This window comes from Apodemus sylvaticus, chromosome 16 (genome assembly GCF_947179515.1).
Source record: "Apodemus sylvaticus chromosome 16, mApoSyl1.1, whole genome shotgun sequence".
Lineage (NCBI taxonomy): Eukaryota > Metazoa > Chordata > Mammalia > Rodentia > Muridae > Apodemus > Apodemus sylvaticus.
In genome coordinates this window covers 3,429,246-3,448,391 of record NC_067487.1, presented here as the reverse complement: position 1 = coordinate 3,448,391, position 19,146 = coordinate 3,429,246, and the positions used below count along the sequence as shown (strand labels likewise).

Sequence of the window (19,146 nt, the reverse complement as noted above, 5' to 3'; positions counted from 1 at the left end):
AGGCTAAGCAACAGCTCATACTAAGTATTGACCCATGTTTCTCTAGTGACAACAGATAGATGTCTGGCTCATGTTTAGACTCTAGTAATACTTTTTCTGTGCAGAGGTCATTTGTACCTTTTGTCTATTTTTTTAGAATCTTTTTTTTTTTTAATAATCCCAAAGACAAGTCTCCTCTTTTTCTCAACTGATATGTATGTGCCCTACCAAGAGGCCAGAGGATGTATGTGTCCTGTTCCATCACCCTCCACCTTACTTCCTTGAGACATGTCTGTCATTGGACCTGGAGTTCACCAGGTTGGCTACTCTAGCTGTTCAGCAAGCCCCAGTGGTCCTTTCTCTGCTCCCCATAGCTCTGGGATTACAGGCATTCATGGCCATACTCATAGGTACTGAGGATCTGAACTCAGTGAGGCATGATTTAAAAAAAAAAAAAAAAGAACAAGATTACTTTGCAGCAAGATGCACAGATGGTCAGTTTTTTTTTTTTTTTTTTTTTTTTTTTTTTTTTTTTTAATTTATGGTGATTCCTGCCAACTATGCTGGTATATGTGTTCCAAAGTGGCCCTATTTGTTTATGGTGCACTATGCTTTTGGTATGAATGAAAATTGTTTTGTTAATGATTTTGGGTGTGTTGTATATTGGAGTTTTGTGAGGCTGATTTATGTGACCTGTGTGCTCTCAGCTGAGTTTTGTTATTGGTTCCCACATACTTGACTTATCATGTAACTTTCTACTGTTTGACACCTAATTATTTCCCGGAAGCCTTTATCTACATTTGCCTAGGCGGGTAGTCATACAAGGCAGTCGTTGCTAATTGTAGCTTAGTACAGATGCAAGGGAACATCCCAGCTCACATATAGCAGCTACGTGAGGCAGGTAACAGTATAGTCCAAAGAACATGCAACCTCCCAACCCCCTGCCCTAGCCCCTGGGGTGGAAGAGCCAAGCTCACCTCTAGATCCAGGAAGACCTCCTCTAGCAGACTGCTGCAGCCTTCCTTAGCAATGGCGTCTAGAATCCCATCCATGCTTGGCTGACTCAGACATAGGCCCTCCTCTGCTTCAGTTTTTAGGTACTTCCTTTTCAGACTGATGATAGATTCTCTGCAGGGAAACATCAAGGGCTCAGGGAAATAGCTACATGCTTGCATGTTCTCTGTCCCTCTCTGTCTTACATAGCACGTACTTGAAGGTCTGGCAGTTATTGATGATGGCAATCATGTATTGCACATAACAGTGAGGGTGTTGCCGGTTTCTCAGGTGCTCTTCTTTGTAAAGCTGGGCTTCATCTTTGTATCTGAAATCACATTGAGGAATCCCAAAGCTGTCTACAGTGCCAGGTAGACATGCCTGTCAGGGAATTCATATCACCACTGTTGGACCAGAAGAGTCTTTAAACACAAACACACTTTTGGATAGTCTATATTAATAATAGAGGAGAGAGGGTCAATCATGTTAAATGAATTTTAAAAATAATTTTTGTAGCAGGCTATGAAGTATGGTTTGGTATTCTGACATGAAGATATTATGAAACACATAACTGTAATGAGAAAAGTATCTCAGTAGTTCATGAACAGTTCACTCCATAACTCATATATAACAGGACTAGAGAGATGACTCAGTAGGTAAAGGTACTTGCCACAAAGGCCTGTCTACCTGAGGTAGATCCCTGAAACTCACATAAAGGTAGAAGGAAAGAACCAACTGCACAAAGTTGTCCTCTGATTTTTCACATGTAGCATGGCACAATACCCCACTCCATTCCTCAAAAAAAAACCCTCAATAGCATGAGAAACATTATCATATACTTGATAAGATGTTCCTTTTCAAAACACTATGAAGAAATGAAACAAAAAATAACTAGTCTTGAAATATCTGGAAAACCAACATCTAGGATGCTACTGTTGTATTCTGTATAATTTTTTGACACATTAACCTCAAACTCTTGATTAGTGGGAAGGTTTACACATTTATTTTGATTTTGCCTATATGTGGTTCCAGATCAACCAAGGAAAAATCCTCTTCATAGAAAATCCCTGACTTGTAAGCGACTCTGAGAAGTGACCGCCTTAGGATACTTTGGCAATGACCCCATAAATGGGCTGTGGAGCTCAGCTATAATTCTATGGATGAAATGTGGAGATCAGTTATGACCCTGTGACCGAGAGGAATCAAATCATGACCCCCTAGATGGGTAGCAGATGGGATTCTAAGGAAGGGAGGACCCTGTTTGACAACTGATCTGTGTCAAAGATAATGACATTTGACCACTAATGTTAAAAACGTGTGTTGGTAAGTAAAAAAGAGATCTGTGCCAGACTCTGGAGCAGTTCCTGGTGAAGAGGGAGAGGAGCAGCCTTCATGATCCAGAAGCCTACAGACTTAGACCACAGTGACATACAGACCTGCCATAGTTGAGACTATGAACTCTAATATAAGATGTCAGATACCCACTATATGACCAATGTTGTTGTTATAAAAGAGAATCTGGGACATGGACAGCAACATCTGGGCATCACAGTGATAGAAGGGAGGCACAGAAGGGAGCAATAATATGAGAACAGGGCATGTGAGGATGGCCTAGAAGACTTGGGCAGTATGATGGGAAGACAGATTTCACGGGATTCTTCTATCTAGACTTGAACATCTTCAATTGAACAATTCACAGGGAAAAGGCTCACTGGGAAACAGTATGTCACATGCTCCATCCTAAGATGTTCTTTTCTCATTTTTGCATTTTCTTCTTTTTTAATATTTTTGCATTTCTGAACAACAAATTGGGGCTAATCTTTTAATAACAGCACCCTAGAATAAACAAATTTTGTTCTTAATTGTAACACATAATTTAGATTACTGGCAAAAATACATACCTACTTAGGAAAGAATTCATTTGCTGAAGACACAACACCAATACCTTTGTTTTCAAATCTTCACTTATTTGAGCAGCAACTTGAAGATTCTGTTCAAACATCTAAAAATTGAAAAAGGAAAACACAGAAGGAAAACAACAGTATAAAAGAACAGGGCATTAAGAATTGTGAAACAGTCTCACAAGAGCATAGAATAATGTCCCCATTAATAAAATTCTACCTGGGACAATCTTCTCCAAGGTCTGGTTAGTCTGCCTGACTCTTTCTGCTTGACACATTCTCTCCAACCTGCTAGATCTAGCCTGGAGTCCTGGTATAGTCCCCTGGCCTAGTCTGGTCACCCCTATTGCATCTCAAACAACATCAAAGCATCTCCCATAATCCACTCTGCCTGCTCTTGACTCACAGGCCCCTTCCATACAATATCCATCCTCTCACTAAGCCAGATCTACTCTCACGCCCCAAGCTTGGACGAGGACACATATCCTTCATAGCAGTCCAGTCTCTTTGTCACATGCTTTCATTCCTACCAAGCAATTTCCAGGTTCTAGACCCAACCTGCCTATGTATTTTGTCCTTTCTTCAACCCCAACCTACTCTGACATATCAGACACAGAACTAACAAAAGAAGTCCACATGCATAGAACTCGTCACAAAAATACAAACAATATGCAAGATCAAACCTTTATCTCTCCTACAAAACCTACTATACCTTATTAGAAATGTTTGTCAATAAGAATTTCCTATATGAACCTCAGGAAATAGAATTCAAAAGAACACATAAACTTCATCAAAGAATTCAAGGATCTTAAAAAAAGACACAAAGAAGCAGCTCAGTGAAATTACGTACAAAGAACTTATACCTGAATAATGCCCAAGAAAATACAAATATAAGGCTGATAGAAATGCTGAAGACAGTTCAGAACTTGAAAAACAGAATTCAATAAAAATAAGGAAAAAGAAAGAGAAGATCCAAACTTACAGAATCAGAAATGAACAGGGAAACAATGTAATAGATACCAAAGAAATTCAGATTATTATAAGGGAATATTTTAAAAATCTGTACTCAATTAAGATTAAAAACCTAAAAGAAACTAATTTCTAGATTTAACAAAACCATCAAAAGTAAATCAAGAACTCAACAACTCATACCAAATGAGAAAATTGAAATAATAATAAAAAGTCTAGGATCAGATGGATTCACAGATGAATTATATTAGACTTTCAAGGAAGCTCTACAGCCAATCATTCTTTAAAAATCTGAGGGAGGTAGGGGGTAAGGAGAGGAGAGGAGAGAGGGAAGAAGGGAGGGAGGGAGAACTTCTATCAAGCTAGTATCACTCTAATACCAAAACCAAGTAATGACAACAACAACAACAACAACAACAACAACAAACTAAAGCCCAGTATGTCTGATGAATATAGATTCAAACTGCTCAATACAATATTTTCAGAGAATACAGATATATCAAAAAGATGACCAAGTTAGATTTATCCCTGAAATACAGGGATACTTAACATAGACAAGTCAATAAATTTAAGAAACCACATAAATGGATTTAAAGACAAAAATCACATGTTCATCTCAACAGATCTAGATGAAGCCTTTGAAGGGTACAGATGCAGTAACGGCATTCATACATCAGTGTCTATGTATCTGCCTGCCTACCTGTGAATCAGGATGCAAAGCTCTCAGCTATACATGCTGCCAAGTTCCCAGCATGCAAATGGACTAAACCTTTGAACTATAAGCAAGTATTTAATTAAATACTTTCTTTAATAAGAGTTGCCTTCATTACGGTATCTTTTCCCAGCAAAAGAGAACAGTGACTAAGATAAACAGGTAAGTTTAAGCCTCACCCTTCTTCAAGAAAACTTCTCCTTGCAAGAGATGGAGACTATTACAGAAAACTAAGACTAATCTCAAACCACAGAGTTGTGGAGCACAATCCCAACTGATACATCTACAACACAACTCCTGCCTAAGGCTCAGGGATCACTGTGGAAGAGAGTTAAGATTGCAAGAGCCAAAGAAATGGGAAGTTTGCTGTAAGACTGTGTCTCAAAATATCAGAAGCTATACCAGTAAATTCTCACTAATATGGCTGCCAAAGCATGCCCTGAACAAGGACAGTACCAACAGATATGCTAACTTGGAAGAGAGAAAACTCACAAGGCCTCAACTCTAGACAAAAAACTAGGGGCAATTATGGAATGCTGAGAGTAGGAGAAATAGTCTTCCTAGGGAAGAAGACTCCAACTGGTTATCCAATATGGTGATCTCTGAAAACATACGTACAAGTAACATTATACAGACTGAGGAAGGTTGTATTTATGACATTAAACACATATATATAGTCATACACATAAATGTATATAATAGCAATTAATTAAAAAAAGAGGCCATGAATTTGAAAGAGTAAGGAGGGGTATATGAAACAGTCTGGAAGGATAAAATGGAAGGAGGAAATGATGTAATTATAATCTCAAAAAAAGGATATAATTACCAAAAAAAAAAAATTATCACCAGGCAGTGGTGGCACACGCCTTTAATCCCAACACTTGGGAGGCAGAGGCAGGTGGATTTCTGAGTTCAAGGCCATCCTGGTCTACATAGAGATACCCTGTCTCAAAAAACAAAACAAAACAAAAACCAAACAAAAAAAATTATCTGGAAGTTGGAATAGTCCACAATAAAAAAAAAAACCAAAACTATCTGAAAAACAATGAAGTTAAACAATTTCTCCAGGGGGCAAAAAAGCCCATCACATGATTTTCTAGTTACCTTTAGCCTGAGTTCTACCACAGAGAAATATTTACCCTTTCATTATAACCATAAGGTGCTAAAATGTGACAAGAGAGCTGACAAAGAGGCGGGGCCATGATGACGGTTGTGTGCATTTGTGTGCAAGATTAAACTCCATTATGTGGCATTTTGAAGACAAGTCTTGACCACTTACCAACATGGAACATGGAACATAAAAGAGCACAGAACAGGAGCACCAGGTACAACCAATATAATTAACTTCCAGTTTGGACCCAAAAATATCTGGAAAATCTCAAGTGATCCTGGGTAACACTACCTGGTGAGTGTAATTCTGAGCCTCAGTTTCTTTAGCTCCAGAAAGCAGAGACAGAAATATCAGAGAAAGCATGCTCTTGACATCTACACTTTGAACTCTAAGGTGTTTTCTGTCTATGAAACCAACATATCCTATTAACCACACGGGACCTGGGACCTTTAAATTTAGTGATTATACCTGGAATACAATGGCAGGAAGTGTAGTCTGATAGTAGCCATCCTGGTCTGCTTCTGGCTCTGTCTCCTTGCTCCAGTCTTTCTTGTCTGTTTCCAGTGCTTTCCGAAGCCAGGCAATGATGTTGGACTATGAGTTTGGTATTATGGGAAAGCAAAGAACAGGCTCTGAGTTATATCCAACATTCTCCCTGCAGCACATGTAGCTACACAAACAAGATACAGCTTTTCACAGGAACCCTTACTTCCAAACATAGAGCCTGCTAGAGCAGGCACTTTATATGCAGTTCACTGGTGTGCAATGCTCATGCTGGTCTTTTCATATGTGGACCACCAAAACACTAACTATAGATAAAAAGGAAAAGAATTAAGAGAACTATTAAACATTATGCTGGAGGACAAAACCAGATGTCCAGCATCTGATGGTTAGGCCCAGGACATTAGAGAACAGATTTTGCAGCCCAGTCTTCTCAGGCCACAGCAGAACACAGCTCTGCAGAACCCAGGACTCTTAGCAGTGGCTTAGATGCCATCTTGCTGCCTCTTCCCTCTTTCTGAGACTGTGTAATGATTATGAGGCTGATGTTAGACTGGCCCTATTGTCCCCATATTGTCCCCAAATTGCTACCACACACTGGAACACACCACTAAGGTGGCTCATGCTCCCTTAGATATAAGGCCTTGCAAGTCAAATAGGTGGTACAGGTTGGCTCCTCCAGCAGAAAAGACTCAGGTATCTGTGAAATACATTCAAATGAGCTCCAAACCCAGGACAGAGTCAGGTATCCATTCTTTTACAGAAAATGAACATGCCCAGACCATTTGAGAAACAGCTAGTTTACTGAGAGTTAGCTCAGATGTCTCATCACATTACAGACAAACAACCACCACAGCACTTTTGGGGCCTACAATCCAATTCTACTCACCGTGAGTGTTGACATGTATGTGTCAAGCAGCTCGGAGATGACATTTGGAGAGAGGAGAGGTTCCAGGGCACTAACATCCACCTCTGGGGCTAGCTCCACATTCCCCATCATCTCTGTACTGCAGTGAAAAGCAGGTATAAATGACAAACTACAGCAGAATACTCAAATAATACTCTCAAGTGAATCTACATGTTTGGCTAGACATGTAAATGCATTATCCTAGAGATCTCAATGCTGACACTTCTACAATTCCATAAAATCAGGAAGAACATGCATGTAAAGCACAGAATGAAAGGTCAAGGATTTGGGGGCCACTCCATGATGTCACCATGCAGGCAACTCAGCCACTTATGTAATCTCAATATGGCTTCTTCACACTGTGCCAGATGCACAGGGAGCTTGCATTCAAATAGTCCTAGGAATTATTAGCTAGGAAATAGTCTACAAAGGTCTGTCTGTCTGAACTCACTGTGTCTCTAGAACTGAGACTAGGACCACACAAACAGAAATTGTCAAATCATCACACTTCATTAAGTAAGAAGATAATGGGCAAGTACTGTTATTTGGAACACTAACCACTGTCATAAAAGTCACTAATCCTTATAGGAGGGTGAGACTAAGACAAGAAATAAATGTTTCTGAAGGAAACATGTTTTCAATGAAAGAAAGATAACATTCATTTTACTGTGCAGAAGGCAGGGAAACAAATGCTAAGTTTCATAGAAAATATATTTGTGCATGCAACTGGGCCCACAAAGGTCTAGGACTCATTACTCAAAACACTGATAAGTGTTATGTTACATAATCAAATATATATTTAAAATAGCATTCTTTCTGAGTGAAAAAGAACTTCATAAAAACTTGCACATATTAAAAGACTACTTGTTTAATCTTGGTTATCTGGCACTAAAACCTCAATGCCCTGTCTTTACAGAGGAAAAATGGCTTAACTTCTCCAGGATCCAGTGTAATAAAGCATACATGATCAATGTGAAGAGAATTCTTAAGTACAAAGATACTTTCAGCATGGCTCAAGAGAAAGACAACTGAGCCGGAGAGCTGTGCAAGTTCCATAAACACGCATCATAGTCCAGTATACAGAACTGGTAAGGACCCGGACTCCAGCTTTGAATCTTGCTCCCATGTCAAAAAAGTAAAATTATTATTCCCTCTGTGCTTCAGCTACCAAACGGAGGTGATCACAGTATACCTACCGCCTGTCTTGTGTACATTCAACCAGATTCACAAAAGTCTAGGACACATGACATACTATGGTCTAGGCTATACAATGGTAAAGACTACAGACTAGAATAATAGAGATTATTTGGACTTCATAAAGTGATAAAGGCATAAAGTCCAGGCTTAAGCATATCAACGCTACAAAATAATGGGGCTGGAGAGATAGCTTAGTGGTTAAGAGCATCTCTTGTTCTTTTGAGGACCTCAGTTCATTTCTCAGCACCCATGTCAGACAGCACACAACCATTTGTAATTCTAGTTTCAGAGAATCTATCTCTGGCATCTGAAGGTACCTGCATTCACATATACACAACCATATGTAGACACAAACATACCTCCATATAATTAAGAATAAAATACATATTTTTTTAAATTATCAAATAATGATCATCATCCATTCCTAACAATTTCATTTTGTTTATAGCTCTCTGTGTTGACGTATAGAAACACTCTATTATAAACAGTTAAAACCACATATACACAAAATAAACCTCATTGTTAAAATCATGCTTTCTCCATGGTAATAAGAAGGGTAGAAATAAGGAAATTTCAGTATATTATTTAGCACTATTTTCTATCCATAAAAGTAAAGTTAAAATTAATAACCATTTTAATTACCCAATCTTAAAGCATCTCACAATAGCCTCCCACTGACATTTCTTTCAAAGTCCACCTTTAACTACTTCATGCATAAAGTGGCTCAGTTCCTTCACATAAAACAATAGTCTCAAGCTGCAATCCAAAAGGAGTAACTGATTTTTCTATATAGTTTACATGCTTTTCTATATATTCTCATTGCTATTTCTTTATTTTTGAGATAGGTCCTGCTAATCTGTTCAGGCTGTTCTCAGACCATCTTTCTACTCAGTCTCTTGAGTTCAGGAACTACAAATGTAATGTACAACTGTTTGTATTTGAATGATTAACAGTTATAGTGTACTGGTGAGGAAAACAAAGCCTGTGATCTCTTCACCAACCTGGTGACTCAGAAAAAGTCAATGAATTTCCTAGGGCTATATGCTCCCAACCTACAAAAACGTTCCAATACTATTCCTGTCTCAGGAATTCACTGTGAAGAAGCAAGAATGCACATAGTGAGCACAGAAGATAATCAATACCATGGTATACAACTGAGTGCTCAAGGAAGATGAGAGAGACCATGTAGAAATACTGTAGCAACATGACAGGCTAGCTCATCCTCAAGGATAAGTCACCAACAGGCAGAACAGAAAGATCTTCACAAGCCAGAAAAAGACATGGGTTCAAAATAGATGAGACTGTTTGTAAAACAGCATAATTTTTCTACCTGGTATAGGTATTTAGGACCCATGTCAAGAGGCTCACAATCTCGTTGGCCTCAAGGTCCTCTGACGCAAGGTCCTGCATCCGAGTGCTCAAGGCCTGGTGGTACATGCTCAGGAGGTTCTTAAAGATCTCATAGTGAGGAGGGAAGCACTGGACCATCAAGTTCTTGGCAACGATGAGATCATCCAGGACATACTTCCTAATGATCTCCAGGTGGCGCACAAGCCACATCTTGTCAGACTCTCTGGTGTCTGCCTGTGTACCTTCGATTCTAGTTGTCACAGTTCTGTCCAAAATGGCAAACATTTTTTCTTTCCAGTTTTTGGGCCTTCCAGGAGGAACAAACCCAGTTTGCTTTTTTCGATCAAGTATCCGCCTGTCAATTTTTTCTTCCCTTTCAATGATTCTGACCACAGAGACCAGCAAGGTAGGATCCCGACGGACAGTGACCAGTGATCTTTGCAGCACCATCCACAGCTGCTTAGCCAGCTCATCAGAGAGCCCCTGTGTGCTACCAAAGTAGCCATGAATGAGGGTCATATCCCGTTTGTTCCCACTGTCCATGCGGTACTGCTCACACATTAGCCCATCCCGAGAGCACTCCAGATCCATTAGCTTCCGGTGGGCTTGTAGGAGGGCCCCTTGCTCGATGAGATCTTGGGTCTCCCTCACAATCTCAGGCACTAGAAAAAGGTACAAGTTGACTCAGTGAAAATATATAGAGATGACAGCAGCTAAAGTAAGAGGTACCTGGCATCCATCTTCCCATCTGGACAGAAGCCCTGACAGACCTTAATGGTTTTGAATTCAGGAGTCTATGGAAGGCTGGCAATTTTCATAAGCCTAGCCAAAAAAGGCCTGATGGAAATTGAGTAATTATGCTTCATTCAGCTACATGTGCTTTTTCTAAGGCAGTGAACACCATCGTTCCACAGCTAAAGTAGGCTTCATGAAAAAAAAAAAAAACATGCTTCCAGTATGGTGATGTGTGTGTTCTGATTATTGATTGCTACTTCTGTTTTATAGCCACTATTGCTAATGTGAATTTCAGAAAATAAAGAGAATGGCTACCTTCTTTTCCCTAATTTTCTTTCTATCCCTTTGGAAGTCCAACATTCAAAAGCACTTGTGTGTGTGTGTGTGTATTTGTGTGTGTGTGTGTGTATGTGTGTATATGTGTGTGTGCATGTATATGTGTGTATATATATATGATATGTCAGAAAAATCACTATGTATATATGCTTAGGCAGATTCCAGGGTCCAGGCTTAGCATGTTAGAATCAAATGCCTAAAGCAAAACAACAAAGAACACTACAAGCATGCCCCATTCAATAAATATTCAAAAAAAATCAGTAGGCCTGCTTAGACATAAACATTAAAACAACTGTATATCTAAAGTGGGTGCCAGGGGAATTTGAGCAGGCAGGAGATGGAACCAGAAAATGTTGTTAAGGAGAGGATAATGGCAATTATCAGGAACATAAAGAAAAAGGCTAAAGAAAGTAGACATAGCCCAGAAGAACTCATGGACCTGTAAGGCAGACCAGCAAAAATACTGTAGTACTCTCAAAGGAAGAAGATAAAAGAGTGGATGGCTGAAAGCTTCCAAAGTTTGATAGATGACATGCATGCAAATATCTTGGCAAGCAAGGCAATGACCTGTAAGCCAAGGGACCCATACTAAGTCATGGAACTGTGACAGCAGTAAGAGAAGAAAAGGTATCCTAAATAGTGTCACTAGAAACTTCTTATCAGAAATTTTAGATGCCAGATGTACCTGTATTTAGTATTAAAATGTATTTTTAGATACACTGAAAGTACTAAAAATAATACCACCAACTAGCAGCTGGGCGGTGGTGGCGCATGCCTGTAATCCTAGCACTTGGGAGACAGAGGCAGTCGAATTTCTGAGTTCAAGGCCAGCCTGGTCTACAGAGTGAGTTCCAGGACAGCCAGGGCTACACAGAGAAATCCTGTCTCAAGAAAAAAAAAAAAAAAAAAAACTACTACCAACTAGCAATGGCTTTTCCTCTTTTTTCTTTGTTCTCCACCTTTGAGACAGGGTCTCAATCTATAGTCCACACTGAACTCAAACATGCAATAATCTTCGTACCTCAGCCTTCACATGCTGGAACTTCAATTGTGAGCAACCAAGCTCCACTTTTACCAAGAATCTTTTATCCAGCAAAACTATCATTCAAAAGTAAAAAAGAAATTGAGGATTCCAAAGTAAGAGAAAGATGAAAAATCTTTATAATTAGATTGTTTGTAGGACATGCTAGAGGGACTTCTATGGGAAAAAAAAAAGACATTAGACAGTAGCTTGTGACAATAACTGGGAGTTGTGAAGAAATTTCAGCCAGGAATGGTGACACGCACCTGTAATTCCAGCACGTGTCAGGTAGAGGAAAGAGAATCAAAAACTCAAGTCATATTTAGCTATATAACAAGTTCATGACCAGCCTGGGTTACATGAGACCATCTCAAAAATCCAACACAAATGAATAAAATAAAACTCAAACAAGCAAAAACAAAGTAGGATAAAAATCTCAATTAAAGTAAATACAAGACCAAGTATTTAACCCAACTTTTTGTTTTCTATATGGTCTGAAAAACTAATAGAGTATCAGTTTGTTTCTGGACATTTACAAAGTATAAAGAATAAAGTGAAGAGGGGTGGGATAAAGTTATATAGAAATAAAGTTTTTACATGTTGGTGAATTCACGATGGTATAAATTCAATATTGAGGTGATAACAATTTCAACACATTAGATGTCAGGCCAACAATATCCACAAAAAAAATATCTAAATACATAAAACAAAAGAAAAACGGAAACTTAAGTGTTTCATTAGAAAAAACATAGAAAATTATAGTATATGATATAAGGAACAAAAAAATTTCAGCATATGAAAAACTAACAGTAAAACCCTTTCTTACTAGTAATTACTTTAACTATAAGCAGTTTAAACTCTCCAATCAAAATACATGGCAGAAAAAATTATTTAAAAGGTGATTTAATCATGGGCTGGAAAGACGATTCAGTGTTTATGAGTTCTTGCTGCTGTTCCAGAGAACCTGGATTCAGTTCCCATCAACTATCCTGTAACCCTCACAACCATCTATAACTTTAGTTCCAAGGGATCCTGCACTGTCTCTTCACCTCTTTGAGCACTAAGCATTGCATATGTATACAAATAGGAAAAACACTTATACACATAAAATAAATATAATTTTTAAAAAGTGATTCAACCACACGTGTCTACAAAAGTCTACCCTTAAGCTGAGAATATTAGAGAAAGATTGCCCGTGTAAATAGTAACAAAAAAGAGTCAAAGGCAGTATTACATGAGACAAAACAGCTTTCAGTAAATTGAAGGAGGATATAACAGAAGGGTCTATTAACATGATGATACAGTTACACAGTTATCACAATTATTGTCATTTCTGCATCTCAAACAGACTACAAGAATATATGAAACAAAAACTGACAGAACTGAAAGGAGAGGCATGGCACTGTAAGGATCACTGGAGACCAATACCTCCTCTCTCAGTGAGGACAAAACAAGCAGAAGGTGTGTGAAGAAACTGAGGATCTATGCAATACAGTAAAACACAGGGACTCTCAGTCAAGCCCAGCCATATGGGAAGAGACCTAATGAATTGCCTAGAAGGAACAAAGACCAGCAGGGTCCCTGGAAGAAACAAAGACTACCTGGAAGGACACTCCCTAACCTGCTGAGCTGTCTGAAGGCTGTGCAATGTGTTCTGAAATTCTAGCTTGTGTAAGCTGGCATCCATGCTTTGGTGGATTTTATTGATATAACTCTGAGTCTTTTCATGGAAAACCAGATAGCTAAAGGCCAGTACAAGAACACAATCAACAAAAGCCTGGACAATACAATACCACCAGAATCCAGCTATCCTATACCACAGCAAAGATTCTAAGACATCTGAATCGAAGAAAATACCCTTAAATCTAATCTTTTCAAGATGACAGAGGCCTTTAAAGAGGAAATTAATAGATCCCTTACAGAAATAAAGGAAAATATGATCAAACAGGTGAAAGAAATAAACAAAACAGTTCAAGACCTGAAAATGAAAATAAAAGCAATAAAGAAAACATAATCTGAGAGGATCCAGGAGATGGAAAACATAGTAAAGAGAACAGGAAATACAGACACAAGTATCATCAACAGAATACAAGAGATGGGAGTGAGAATCTCAGAAGTAGAAAATACAACAGAAGAAATTGATATATCTGTCAAAGAAAATGCTAAAACTAAAACATTTCTAACACAAAACACCCGGGTAATGTAGGACATTATGAAAAGATCAAACTTAAGAATAATAGGAATAGAAGAAGATTCCTAATTCAAAGGCCCAGAAAATATCTTCAAAAAAATCATACAAGAAAATTTTGGGTGGTGGTGGTGCACGCCTTTAATCCTAGCACTTGGGAGGCAGAGGCAGGCGGATTTCTGAGTTCGAGGCCAGCCTGGTATACAGAGTGAGTTCCAGGACAGCCAGGGCTACACAGAGAAACCCTGTCCCCCCACCCCCACCAAACAAACAAAACCAAAAAAGAAAGAAAGAAAGAAAGAAAGAAAGTTAGTTTCCCCAACCTAAAGAAAGACATGCCTATAAACATTCAAGAAGCTTACAGGCACCAAATAGAGTAGACCAAAAGAGAAAATCCTCCCACCACATAACATTCCAAACACTAAATGCACAGAAAAAAGAAAGAAAGAAAGAAAGAAAGAAAGAAAGAAAGAAAGAAAGAAAGAAAGAAAGAAAGAAAGAAAGAAAGAAAGAAAAAAGCTGCTAGGGAATAATTTAAAAAGGCAGATTTTAATTACACTTGATTTCTCAAAAGACTTTAAAAGCCAGAAGGGCTCATGCATCTGTCTTGCAAACCCCACAGATGTCAGTCCAGACTACTATACCCAGCAAAACTTTCAGTATCCATAGATGAAGATACCAAGATATGACAAAACCAACTTTCTGAACAGAACACCCATAGCTTAGACACTAAGATCAGTAATTAACAAATGGGACCTCATGAAACTGAAAAGCTTCTGTAAGGCAAAGGTCACAGTCCATAGGTAAAATGACAATCTGACAGAGAACTAATATCCAAAATATATAGTCACCAAACCCCGACACTATTGTGGATGCCAAGAAATGCTTGCTGAAAGGAGCCTGATATAGCTATCTCCTGAGAGGCCCTGACAAAGCCTTTCAAATACAGAGACAGATGCTCACAGCCAACCATTGGACTGAGCTCAGGGTCCCCAGTGGAGGAGTTAGAGAAAGGACTAAAGGAGCTAAAGGGGTTTGCAAGCTCATAGGAAGAACAACAATAGCAACAACCAGACCCTCTAGAGCTCCCAGGGACTAAGCCACCAACCAAGGGGTACACATGGCTCTAGCTGCATGTGTAGCAGAGGATTGCCTTGTCAAGGGGAGGAGAGGTCCTTGGTTCTATGAAGGCTTGACAGATGCCCCATTGTAGGGGAATAGAGGGTGGGGAGGTAAGAGGTGGGGTGGAGGAAAACCCTCATAGAAGTAGGGGGAGGGAGGATTGGATAGGGGCTACCCAGGAAGGGGGAAAACTGGGAAAGGTAATAACATTTGAAATGTAAATAAAAAATATAGCCAATAAAAAATTAAAAAAGAAAAGAAATAGGGTACAGCGCTAAACAGAGAAATCTCTAGTGGCTGAGAAACACTTAGTCATCCTTAGTCATCAGGGAAATGCAAATCAAAACGACTCTGAGATTCCACCTTACAACCAATCAGAATGGCCTTAGCTATTTTGATCTTAATCAAAACTTCAAGGTTTTGCAGGAGAGGATGTGTAGCAAAGGGACCATTCCTCCATTGCTGGTGGGAGTGCAAACTTGTACAACCACTCTGGAAATCAATTTGACAGTTTCTCAGAAAACTGGGACTAGTTCTACCTCAAGACCCAGCTATATACATATATATACCCAAAAGATCTTCCAGCATATCACAAAGACATGTGCTCCACTATGTTCATAGCAGCCTTATATATAATAGCCATAATCTGGTAACAACCCAGATGTCCCTCAACAGAAGAATGGATACAGAAAATGTGGTTCATTTACCCAAAAGAATATTACTCAGTTATTAAAAAATGAGGACATCATGAATTTTGCAGGCAAATAGATGGAACTAGAAAATATCATCCTGAGTGAGATAACCCAGACCCCCAAAGGACATACATGGTATATACTCACTGATAAATGGTATTAGCCAAAAAGTTCAGAATAGCCATGATAGAACTTACAGACCATATACGAAGCTCAACAAGAAGGAAGGCCCAAGTATGAATGCTTCAATCCCACTTAGAATAGGGAGCAAAATCATCATGGGAAGCAGAAGGAGGGAGGAATCTGGGTGAGAGAGGGGAGGGGGAGCAGAGGGCCGAGGATAAAAAGGGTGGCAGGATCAGGTATGGGGCGGGGTGGGGTGGGGTGGGGCAAGGAGGGGTAGGGGGTGGGAGGGTGGTGCAGGGAACAAGAGAGAAGTCCAGAGGGCCAGGAGAATGAATAGAAATATGCAGCAGTGGGGGGTGAGGGACAGGGGAAACCTCTAGAAAGTCCCTGATATGAGAGGCTCCCAGGACCCAATGTCCCCATTTCAGCTAACCAGACTCTACAGAGCTCCCAGAGACTAAGCCACTAACGAAAGAGCATACATGGGCTAGTCCGTGACACCCCACTACATATGTAGCATAGGACTGCTTTGTCTGGTCTCAGTGGAAGGGGATGCACTTGGACCTGTGAAGGATTGATGCTTTAGAGAAGGAGGATACTGGAGGGAGGAGTAGATGGGTGGGGGGGGGAGCATCCTCTTAGAGGTAAAGGGGAGGGAGGATGGAGTGGGGGCTTGTGGAGGGAAGACCAGGAAGGGGGACAATATTTAAAATGTAAATAAAATAATTAATAAAAAGTAAAATAAAATTTAAAAAAAAAAGAAGAAAGTTCTCAAACTAACAACCCAACTTTACAACTTAAGGAGCTGAAAAAAGGAGATAGATTAAAGAGCCCTAGTTGTTCTTACAGAGAACCCAATTCAGTTCCCAGCACCCACACAGAGGCTCACAATTACTTATAATTCCAGTTACAGGGCCTCTAATGCTCTTTTCTGACTTCTGCAGGTCCTAGGCATGAATGTGGTACACATACATACATGTAGGCAAACACTCAGACACATAAAATAAACGAATCTTAAAAAAAAAGAAAGTAAATCCAAAGCTAAAAGAAAGGAAATAATAGAAATTAGAATACAGATAAACAATAAGAGTATATAAACGCCAATAGAGAGAACCTGGTCCTTTGAAAAGATTAAGGACGCTAGCAAACCCTTAGCTCAAATGGTCTAAGAAAAAAGATCCTAATTAAAATATGAAAGTAGGAACATCATTACTAATTCTTCAGAAATTGAAAAAGAAACTGTAAAAGAGAATAGTGAAAAACTGAACACCAAGAAACTAGGTAACCCAGATCAAAAAACTTCCTGGGAACAAAACCTACCAGACTGAAAAACAAAGCAGTAGAAAATCTGAACAGATCTCTCTATAAAGAAAAACCCTATCCCAGTCACATTATTAATGAATTGGCCAAATATTTAGAGAACTAGCTCCAGTGTTTCTTGAGATTTTCTAGATACTGAAAAGTTCATGAATGGAGACAGGTGACACTGTTCATGAATGAGCTGTGGAACATTCTATTCTGCATTCCATAACACAGTACTAAAAAGAAAACTCTGGCCAGTCAGTCAGCCCTCTGGCTCTTTTCCAGGGTCCTCGAAGCTCTGGCTGTCACACTGAGAGACTCCTGACCTGCTCTGTTCTGCCCACCTGGCTCCCATCTCACCTGATCCTTGGCCAGTGCACTTACTTGTCCTAGCTTCAGAACTGCTCTTCTCCCAGATCCTCTGACTCAGGGCCTGCCTCCCATCCTGCCCAGGTAGCTGCCCCTCTAACAGAACATGTACTTCTACTTCTACTCTTGTTCAGTAGACTCCTAGTCATTCATCCACAGCTAAAAACAATAGCTCTGCAGTGTACGTCTGTATACCACCCAGACACAGATTAATATGTTCTCCACCGGTCCTTATTTACATTTGCTCAACTGACCCTTTCCATTCATGTTCAGAGAAGTTATATGAGCAGGCAGAATTATGTTTACTGCACTCAAGGAAAGGCCTTAAAAGTATATAGCAAAGAAACACTGGTCTGCCTCTACTCATCTCACAGAGCTCCCAGTGTTTGAAGGAAAAGCAAGTATGTATATGGGAAGATACCATCATGAGTGTTCTAGAGACACCCAAATCCTCCCCCAATTCCCCTCTCCTATCTGCCACTCACCAGAGAATATGTTCTTGAGGTTCTCCACAGCAGCAGCCAGCTGGCTGTGCTGCACCACTGCATCTTTTACATCTTTGAGACTCTCAATGGTGTTGATGCTCTGCCTCCAATCCTTGCTGACATCAGCCAGTGACTGCTGGATATCCTTGACATCATTCAACGCATTGTGGAGCTGGCTTAGGCCTGTGCGTACCCCATCTAGTTGAGACTGGATTGCAGCCTAAAGGAGATAACATGTAGGTAAGCAGAGCCAATGACAGCCATACATGATTTCTGGAGGAATACATTTTTCCAGGGAGGATCAAGTTCAGAAAGAACCATTTAAAGAGAACATAAAAAACCCAATTTTAGGGGGGAAAAAGATAAGAGAATAATTTAATGGATTCTACAGTAACTTTTTGTTTTTGTCAATACTGCCTGGGAATAGAACAATGTTATATTTTAAAACTTAAATAATACTTAAAAAGACTAATAAGCAGAAAGCAGAGAAAAAGACAGTTTCATTCAGGAGATTACAGAGAAGAATAAACTTCAAAAGGAATAGATTAACAAAGGAGAACAAAGATTCTATCATATTCAGCTCAGTAAACCAAAAATCCTCTCTGGATGGGGAGAAAGCAAAGACCAAACAGTCCTCGTGACTAAAAAAATAACCACCAAAATTATAGTAACCAGCAAACTGCTCTCAATAACTAAATAAAAAGTGATCTTCATTCTCCAATTAAAAGATACAAACTAACAGACTGGACTGGAAAAACAAACAAACAAATCAAGATCCAAGTATCTATTATCTCCAAGAATCACACCTTACAGGAAAGGATATTCTTAGACTGAGAATGAAGGACAGAAGTTGATTTACTTTGGAACAAATAAAAGCTGAAAAGAAGCCGGGCGGTGGTGGCGCACGCCTGTAATCCTAGCACTCTGGGAGGTAGAGGCAGGCGGATTTCTGAGTTCGAGGCCAGCCTGGTCTACCAGAGTGAGCTCCAGGAGAGCCAGGGCTACACAGAGAAACCCTGTCTCGAAAAAACCAAAAACCAAAACAAAAACAAAAAACAACAACAACAAAAAAAAAAGCTGAAAAGAAGATCCTTAGCTTTACTAAAATAGACTTCAATCAAAAATTAAGCCATTATTCTGAGATCTAATA

General features: G+C 39.4%; 1 protein-coding gene across 4 annotated transcripts in view; it reads right to left on the bottom strand.

Moving 5' to 3' along the window:
* The window catches only part of Exoc3 (exocyst complex component 3), a 39,009-nt gene that overhangs the window by 9,733 nt on the left and 10,130 nt on the right, over positions 1-19,146 (bottom strand). For all 4 annotated transcript variants that reach the window (XM_052159478.1, XM_052159477.1, XM_052159480.1 and 1 more), the window contains exons 3-9: positions 17,997-18,216; positions 9,601-10,282; positions 7,056-7,173; positions 6,134-6,259; positions 2,874-2,974; positions 1,190-1,300; positions 957-1,107 (exon numbers count right to left, since the gene is read on the bottom strand). In XM_052159478.1, the coding sequence (XP_052015438.1) occupies positions 957-1,107; positions 1,190-1,300; positions 2,874-2,974; positions 6,134-6,259; positions 7,056-7,173; positions 9,601-10,282; positions 17,997-18,216 (1,509 nt within the window). The remainder of the gene's footprint in view (positions 1-956; positions 1,108-1,189; positions 1,301-2,873; positions 2,975-6,133; positions 6,260-7,055; positions 7,174-9,600; positions 10,283-17,996; positions 18,217-19,146) is intronic.